A 9,064-nucleotide genomic window follows, 5' to 3' on the forward strand; every position below is an offset into this window, starting at 1 on the left:
TCCCCCCACCCACACACACGTTCACACCTACTTGTTTTACCTATTTTGTGGGGTCCTATTGGACTATTTTCACATCTTTAATGGGAAAATTGTACTTCAGCATACTTTCAGGTACATATGCCTTTCAGGTGTCAAAATGTTCAGCATTTTATTAATAAGTTCCACATACCTTCAGCTAGAAAAGCCATTCAGGTATCAAAACGTTCAGCTCTTCAAGGCCATTCCTACTTTATTGCATCTCATCCTTCAAATTATTCAAAAAAGAACTTCAGCTATTTCTTCTCAACTATTTCAACAAAAAACTTCAGCAATTTCTTCTCATCTTTAAGCTGTTTCAGCAATTGATTTCAAGCATTTTCAGGGCAATCTTTCAGCTTATCAGCATCCACACACATTTACAACAGGAAATGCATTTCTATAGTTCATTTTACTTGTTTATACTTGAGCTTCTACAACTTTTGCAGCTGCAGCACAGCACTGCAGTGAGGAGCAAACAGCACAAGGAAACATGAGTGAGGATAGGGTTAATAAAAGTCACAGAGTAGAGACAAAATCAACATTTCAGCTCACCAGAATGTCCATGGTTTAGGTTTGATAGTCCATAGTGTCAGTGCCAGACTGTCTGGTAAATGGTCTATAATCATAATTAACATGACCAGTTGTTGCTAGAAAAAGCAACTAACAACAACTAAATATGTTAGTTTATTCCACAAAATAGTTGTTTTTCTGCTGAAATTAAAATACATCTTTTTATACTAACAAACCTCTTAGAATCTTGTGTCTTTGAGCTACCTGAAAAGTGTTATATAAATAAATGTATTATTATAATTATTAACTGGTTTCGGCAAGGGATTCAAAAGGATTCAAATTTAATCTGGATTTGGATTCAGATTTGATAAAATGCTAATGAACCCCATCACTAATCAGGAGACAAACAGAAATAATGACACACACACACAAGCATACAGTACCTGATAGGACAAAGCCAGGTAACTATGGAGCGCATCCAGGTTTCCAATGAATTCAATCAGATTTCCTCCCAGTGTCCTAAGCATGGTATCATAACCCGCTTGCTTACAGAAAATAAAGAAATGTTCTCCAAAAAGCTTAAGAAGTACATCAGCAGAGGCATCTGAAACATCAAAGCACATACAGTTATATCTATTTTCTAGTTTGATCTCCCAGTGCACACCTGTTTGTCTGATTATAGCATCAGCAGCAAGCAGATTCAATTCCCTAATGTTTCTTCTGCCTAGATAATCATACTCTTAGGAAAAGCTCAGTACCCCAAGTAAACAATTCTTGTTTCTTCAGGAGTGACAAAAAAAAAATATGTATTTAATAGTGTCTTACATGGGATTCAATTAGAACAAACTTCAGCCATGTGGTGGCCCTTTCTACACAAACTGTTCAATAACTGCCATGTAGTTAAGAAGCAACTATTTTTCACCAAGTAAGCCGTACTATTTTGCTCACATTGATTATCATCACAGATATATATGGCGAATACTGATGTAAACATCCACAGGAAGCATCTGTTGGATTTCATCAGGGATGTTGTTAACACCTTAATTATCACATGCACATATACAGTGTGTTCACACCTCTGACACCTGTATGTTCTTTTTTTATAGTGAAAAATATTATTTACAGCAAATAATTTGGGCTACATTTGGGCTCATCAAGGGAAATTTGAGAGAAATCTAGTTGTGATTCGAAGAAATGTTTTGAACAAAATGTTTGCCTCAAACACCACCAATATGAACATCTGATTGTATATTGACATAGAGTACACGTAAGCATCAGAATTAAGATGTAAACAGACAGATTTAAAATATAAAATAAAATTGCAATAAATGTACTTAGGTACACGTCCTCAAAGAAATTATCAGTTTCAGTTCTACGTTCTTCTACTGCAATCATAGATTGGTCTTGAGCTGGGTGATGAATCAAATAAAACAAAAAAATAACTGTTAAACTACAGGGAGAGAGATGAATGGAGCTGTCATGGTGAGCTAGCAACTTTTTTTAGAGGCAATATTGTTCATCTGAAGTTTTATTTGTAACATATTTAATAATTTGTAATTTCCTGTGATCTTTCAGTCACAACTATGGCATACTTCATTTGTTCTTCAGTCAAATCATAAAGTAAAAAAAAAAAAACTGTTAAAACACATGCTATTTAAATTAAGTTGTTTCCAAAATCAGTGAATAATTGCGTTAAGTAACTGTGATGTCAGTAATGACCAAAATAATTGATTTTTGATGATTTTTGCCATAATTGTGCAGCGCTACAAGACACCACATTTAGCTAGATTTAAATTTGACACTTTATATAGTTTTATTCAGGTTCTACTAGGACAAAAGAGGAATTTGAATTCTTACCAAGAAGCGTACAGACCTCCTGCACCAGACTTAGAGTTAGGCTATCGTCATAAACTGTATATGTCATGAAGGTGTCCTGGACCCCTGGTAGTGAGCTATACACAGGGTATGACATTTGTACAAAAAGCTGTGAACATCATAACAATCATCATCTTGACTCTAACAGACACTGCCATACATTATGTATATGTGTATAAGTGGCCAAACCTTAGTTTGTCCCAGGTGTCTTGGCCAAACCGTTCTATCACCAGAGACTGGAGGCAGCTGTTGATGAACCCATACTGCAAAGAACACCAACATCTAGTCACTGCTGACCAAATTGAATTTTGTGTCACAAAATGCAATCACAAAATATATACAGTATATGGTCATTTCTGAAGAGAGTAGAAGCTCATCTTAACGGGGAAGGTTTTACTGCCATTAGCAAGCATTTCACAGTGTCTAGAACAGCTGGATGTTGCATCATTGCAAAGCATAAGGAGAGAAATTCTGGGTGCGATAGAAAGTACAAGATTTTAAAACTTTGGAGAATCTGTGGTTAATATCAAGGTTAATGTCTATTCTCAAAAACCACACAATTTGGATGAGCTGGAAGAATTGGGCTAAGTTCCCTCAAGAGAGATATGACAACCTCGTTAGGAACTACCACAAGAAGTTGTCAGTTGTCAGTCAGAGAGGTTACACTACTGATTATTAATTGTTAAAGGGCTAATAATTTTGGTCTTTCTGGGGACATTTCTGTGTTTTTTGTTTGAATTCTGCGCGTTCAGTAAAACATCTTAGTCATGCTTAAACTATAAACTTAGCACTTAAACTATAAACACTTTTGGTTATGGTCATTTCCATGGAAAAGTTAAGGGTTTTGTTTGATTTCATAAAGAGGGATAATAATTTTGAACTTAACTGTATGTTTTGCAAACCCCAAGAGATTCACATGTGGTTAAGGGTTCGAATCAGGGTTGCGTCAGGAAGGGCATCCGGCGTAAAACACGTGCCAAATGTCAACATGCGAGTCGTCAGTGTGACGACTAAACGAGAAAAGCCGAAAGTGACTTTCTTAGAGATTCACATGTGGGTGAGTTTGAAGCCCCAGACCTTTAACAAAGAACAAAGAAAGCTTCATAAGGCTGTGATGTGATGTTAGCCTATTACTACAACTGTGTTCAAGCCCTGCTTCCCAAAAAACCAGCGATGTTCTCTGGAGAAAAGCTGGACTTCACTGTCCTCCAAAGAATGTCCTTTGTCCTTCAGGTAGAGGTGGACTGCTGACTCTGGTCCACTGGGGTTGGCCCTCCTCTCACCGATACTGGGCTATAACGACTCAGTCGTTAGGGGACATTGTTGGCCTTCAAAGGACTGAAACACCACTGAGGGGGATAAATATCTCCAGCCACTTTGGCCACTTATACACATATACATCTTCAGTCCTTTGAAGGCCAACCAGTGAGGCAGAACTGATGAAGCCTCTTGGATGAGAGGTGAAATGTCTTCGACCTAGAAACCTAGTCCAGTTGATTTTTTTCTAAGTTTTTTTTCAACACACCCTCTGGTCCTCCTTCTTAAAAAGGGAAACCACCACCCTGGTCTGCCAGTCCAGAGGCACCGTCCCCAAGCTCCACATAACACTGCAGAGGCATGTCAGCCAAGACAGCCCCACAACATCCATAGACTTGAGAAACTCGGGGCAGACCTCATCCACCCCCGGAACCTTGCCACCAAGGAGTTCCTTAACTACCGCAGCAACTTCAGCCAGGGTAATGGACAAGTCCCCTCCCGAGTCCCCAGCCCTGGCTTCCTTTACGGAAGGAATGTTGGGGGGATTGAGGAGATCTTCAAAGTACTTCCATTGGCCGACGACATCCTCAGTTGAGGTCAGCAGCACACCACCTCCACTGTAAACAGTGTTGGCAAAACACTGCTTCCCCCTCCTGAGCCGCCGGACAGTTTCCAGATTCTCTTTGAAGCCAACCGAAAGTCTTCCTCAATGGCCTCACCAAACTCCTCCCAGGCCTGAGTTTTTGCCATGGCAACTGCCAGGGCTGCATCCCGCTTGGCCTGTCAGTACCTGCCAGCTGCTTCAGGAGTCCATTGATCCAACCAGGTGATAGAGCTCCTTCTTCAGCTTGGCGTCATCCCTTACTCACGGTGACCACCACTGTGTTCGGGGATTGCCGCTGTGACAGGCCTCGAAGACCCTACAGCCACAGATCCCAGCAGCCGCCCTGACAATGGTGAGGAACATAGTCCATTCAAACTCAATGTCCCCAGTCTCCCTTGGCACCTGTTTGATGCTCTGTTGGAGGTGGGAGTTAAAGACCTCTCTGACTGGGGCCTCCGCCAGATGTTCCCAACAGACCCTCATTATATGATTGGGCCTGCCAGGTCTGTCCAGCTTTTCCCCCGCCATCGAATCCAACTCACCACCAGGTGGTGATCAGTTGACAGCTATCTTCACCCAAGTGTCCAAAACATATGGCCAAAGATCAGAGGAAACGACTACAAAATCGATCATCTGCCATATGCACTGATGCACACCCCTATGTTTGAATATGGTGTTTGTTATGCATAAACCATGACTAGCACAGAAATCCAATAACTCACCACTCGAGTTCAGATCAGCACAGTGCACAGCTCTGCACTGCCATTAGGTGCATAAGCACAAACGACAGTGAGAGACCGTTGACCGACCCGAAGGCGCAGGGAAACGACCCTCTCATCCACTGGAGTAGACTCCAACACCTGATGACTGAGCTGGGGGGCTATAAGCAAGCCCACACCAGCCTGTTGCCTCTCCCCCTGAGCAATGCCAGAATAGAGGAGGGTCCACCCTTTGTCGAGAAGAATGGTTCCAGAACCCAAGCTGTGAGTGGAAATGAGCCTGACTATATCTAGACGGTATCTCTCAACCTCCTGCACCAGCTCAACCTCCTTCCCCACCAGTGAGGTGACATTCCAAGTCCCAAAAACCAGAGTTGGTGTCCGAGGTTTGGGTCGGCTGGGCACTCGGCCTCGGCCACTGCCCAAAACACAATGCACCGGCCCCCTACGGCCTCTCCAGCAGGTGGTGGGCCCACCGAAGAGTGGCTCCACGTTGTGGTTTCGGGCTGAGCCCAACCAGGCCCCGTGGGTATAGGCCTGGCCACCAGGCACTCACACACAAGCCCCTCCCCAAGGCCTGGCTCCAGGAGGGGCCTGCACATTTACTCTGCCCGGTGACCCCATACTGGGCAGAGTAAATGTGAGCCTTGATTTTTTGTTAAGTGGCCTATGAAATGCCCTTTATCTGGTTTGTCACCCAGGACCCGTTTGCCATGAGAGGACCCTACCAGAGACATATAGCCCCTGACACCATAGTTCCTGGGATCATTCATGCACTCAAACCCCAACACCACATTAAGGTGTCGGTTCCAGGGAGTTCACTAAACAATAAAGTAGATGTATTAATTTTACTTTCTTTCTTTACTTGTTTATACTTGAGCTTCTACAACTTTTGCAGCTGCAGCACAGCACTGCAGTGAGGAGCACCTTTTGCACAGAAGTATTAACTATGAGGATGCCAATGGAGTATGAGTCACAAGTGAAATCTGTACTAATGCAGTGTGTTTGGTGGGACTGTTGTGTGAAAAGTAACTTTGCCAGGAAACTGGGTGAAGAGAAAGAAGAAGAACATACGTATGTGAGTGAATATGGAGATGGAATCAATACATGAGTAGATTTATAACCACGGCTGTGCTGCAATACAAATGTCACATTTTAAACTGTATGAATGCTGAATGCTGTAATTTCTTGCTAAAATTGAACTGTTTCAGAAGTGGTTTGTGTACTACTGAATAAGTTCTTTGGTTTTGCCAACATTTATTTCAAGACCACTTTCCTCACTCAAGTTATTTCAGATTTAGTAACATATCAGCATCCAAATTCAGAAGGAAACTAACTGCCTGCGGCTTGAATTGTGGATTTCATCTGGTTGGTATTTTAAAATTTGTCATGTTATGTTTAAAATTTGTCAAACTGTTTTAAATGTTTCATAGACTTTTGAAAAGCTAATTTAAAATATACAACAATTGTACTTTTAATGACAAGAAAATACACCCTAAAGCTTACACCTACTAACATTTAAAGGAATACAATTCAAAGCACTTTGGAAGAATATAACAATGATAGTTATTAGTAATCTCCACGTTAGACAAAACCTTGCTGAAATAAGAAGGCATACTCACCATGTCTTTGTTTGATGTAATTCTGCTGAATTTCTCAACCACAGTGGTACAAATAGAACAAAACAGAACAGGTAGAACAGTTTATACCGCTCTGTCTCTCCACCTCACGTGTTCAAAATGTCTAGAGAATCAAATTCCCACCCCCTCTTGTATCTTGCCTCTGTTTGCATCCTTCTGTACAGGCAAAAATATCAGAGACAGATATGGGTAAATGAAACAAAAATTAATACAAAACAATACTGGGGCACACTGAGAATGTAATTGACTATATAAAACATGACATTGCCTATCAGTTTCTTCACAAAATCTGTCATAACAGTACAGAAATTACATCATACACTTTGTTACAAGCCAGTTACACACAGCCCACTGGTTTCTTTCCCACATGTCATGCACATAATGACTAAATTGTACAGTAACAGGTGTTGCTGATAAGAGAGAAGTTTTGTTGGTATTGTTCCCTCTGGCCTCCTTGCACTGTGTGTCAGTGTGTCCCCTGAGCGTGGGCCCAAAGTAATGCCTCTTCATGGCATTGTGCTTATGACACATCTGAACTATGTTCGACAAACTGTTATGCATGTTTTGATTTGTTTTTGGTTCTAGCCTGTTACAGTAAACAGCCGCCTGGGGTTTGTGGAAGGCACGAACTGAAAGGCCAGGCAGAGAAATGTGAGAAAAATGCGTAATGACTTAGAATCACTGACGCTACCTTTAATGGTTCAATGCTTTTTATGGCCAGTCAAAAAATATAAAATGAATTCTCAGCCTGTTTATATTGACCTGCTTTGTTTTGTTTCTAGGTTCCTGTTGATGGACCAGTACTCTACACAGGTAATGTCTTCACTGCGGCTTCAACTGGACCCCTGTTCCAATTGAAAGTGGTGTTTGCGCAGCCCACTGAGGTAGCCAATGACAAGCTGTCTGCTTTAAATATGAATCACTTTCCTGTCGTTCATGTTCCTCATATTGCTTATTGTAGCATTTTAATGTGGCAGGTATTATACTGTAGTCTCACCACTGACCAGACATGTTTCTCTGCAAAATGATTTGTCACAGCAAAGCAGACACGTTAGGCTGTTAAATGAAAAGTACTATATATATGTAAATGACAGTTTTGTTGTTTAGCAAGCCTTCTGTTGGTTTTGATGTTACATTTGTGGTTAGCTTCTAACAAAATGTTTATCACTAAGAGGCTTTCTGAAACTGACATTCTAAAATGTTGTTAGGATCTCTCTCAAGCCAGGGAGCGAGAGAGAGGTACGAAGGACTTGGACTGCAGTGTGACAGTTGAGATAAATAAGGTTTTATTAACACAACTGAAACAGGGGAAAACTGATGGCGTCAGGAAGGACAATTCAGTCCACAGGGGACCGTGTGGAGCCAGGTGCGATGAAGAGGAGGTGGAGGTGGATAGTGACGGCTGAGTCGAGCGGTGAGTGAGACGGTTGTTCCAGGGAGGCTGGCCCAGACAGGATGGTGCCAGCGAGGCAGTTTGAGCAGTTTTGTTGTCCAGTGATTTAGGTTCTTTAACACCCAGTTGAGATATGGAGAAATTCAAGTGCATTGTGGTGGCGGTCACTGTCAGGAGTCTATCCATTTTTTATCCTCTATTCCTAAACACAGAATAACTGAACAGTGTCTACCTCCTTAGCCCTTCAACCCTCTACAGCTATGTTGTACTGAATTTTAGATTTGTTAAAAGAATTCACATCCTTTGGACTCAGGCTCGGATGCAAAAGTGCAGTGACCTGTACAAGCAACCTCAGAGAAATGATGAAAAGTTGCATAACAGAATGGCTCTACTCAGTCACTTCAGATTGTTTTGAGCATGGCATCTCACATACACAAAATTTAGTGACAAACTTAGTTTTGGTTATTTACATTGAGAGATTTCCTTACTTGTACTTTGTGTTTTATCTGGTCTGAGGAAGCTAGAAAAAGTTGAAGTTAATTAAAACCTGATGAAAGGTGAACGTTGTTTGCTGCTGCTCCGGGCCATCGTCAATGAAACGTGATCAAACCACACCAGTCTCGATGAAGCAGCCTTAATAAATAATACTTGTATATTTGGTCATACATATTACAACTTGTAGAGAAATGCAGAGTAACACCAATAGTCCTTACCATGAGGTCCTCTATGTTATTTTCAGCCCATGCCCAAGGATGGGCACCTTTTGTGTGACCACGAATGCCCCTGTAAAAGAGTTCATGCTTTTTGGTACCTGGTGAAAGGGTTAACATACCTCTTGGCCCACTTCTCCAGCTCCTCATCCAGGTACCTTCTGACAATTTTGGGCTGAAGTCCCAGTGAGTTTCCAACAAGGTACATGCATTCCTCAGTGCCATCGGCCAGCGAGAGATCAGCTACAGAAACATAAAAAAGAAAAGAATCTGAATTGGTTTAACATAATTACTGTAAATAACTGAGCTGCTTCATCTCAAATGTGGTATGTTTTACT

At 41.5% G+C, this 9,064-nt stretch overlaps 1 protein-coding gene across 1 annotated transcript in view; it reads right to left on the reverse strand.

Moving 5' to 3' along the window:
* Window positions 1-1,082, reverse strand: part of gucy1b2 (guanylate cyclase 1, soluble, beta 2) — a 59,331-nt gene extending 58,249 nt beyond the window's left edge. Inside the window, exon 1 of the mRNA XM_020586097.1 lies at window positions 972-1,082. Coding sequence (XP_020441753.1) covers window positions 972-1,055 — 84 coding nt within the window. The 5' untranslated portion in view covers window positions 1,056-1,082. The remainder of the gene's footprint in view (window positions 1-971) is intronic.
* Between the last annotated feature and the right edge of the window lie 7,982 nt (window positions 1,083-9,064).

The sequence above is a fragment of the Monopterus albus genome, unplaced genomic scaffold (assembly GCF_001952655.1).
Source record: "Monopterus albus unplaced genomic scaffold, M_albus_1.0 scaffold394.1, whole genome shotgun sequence".
Classification (NCBI taxonomy): Eukaryota; Metazoa; Chordata; class Actinopteri; order Synbranchiformes; family Synbranchidae; genus Monopterus; species Monopterus albus.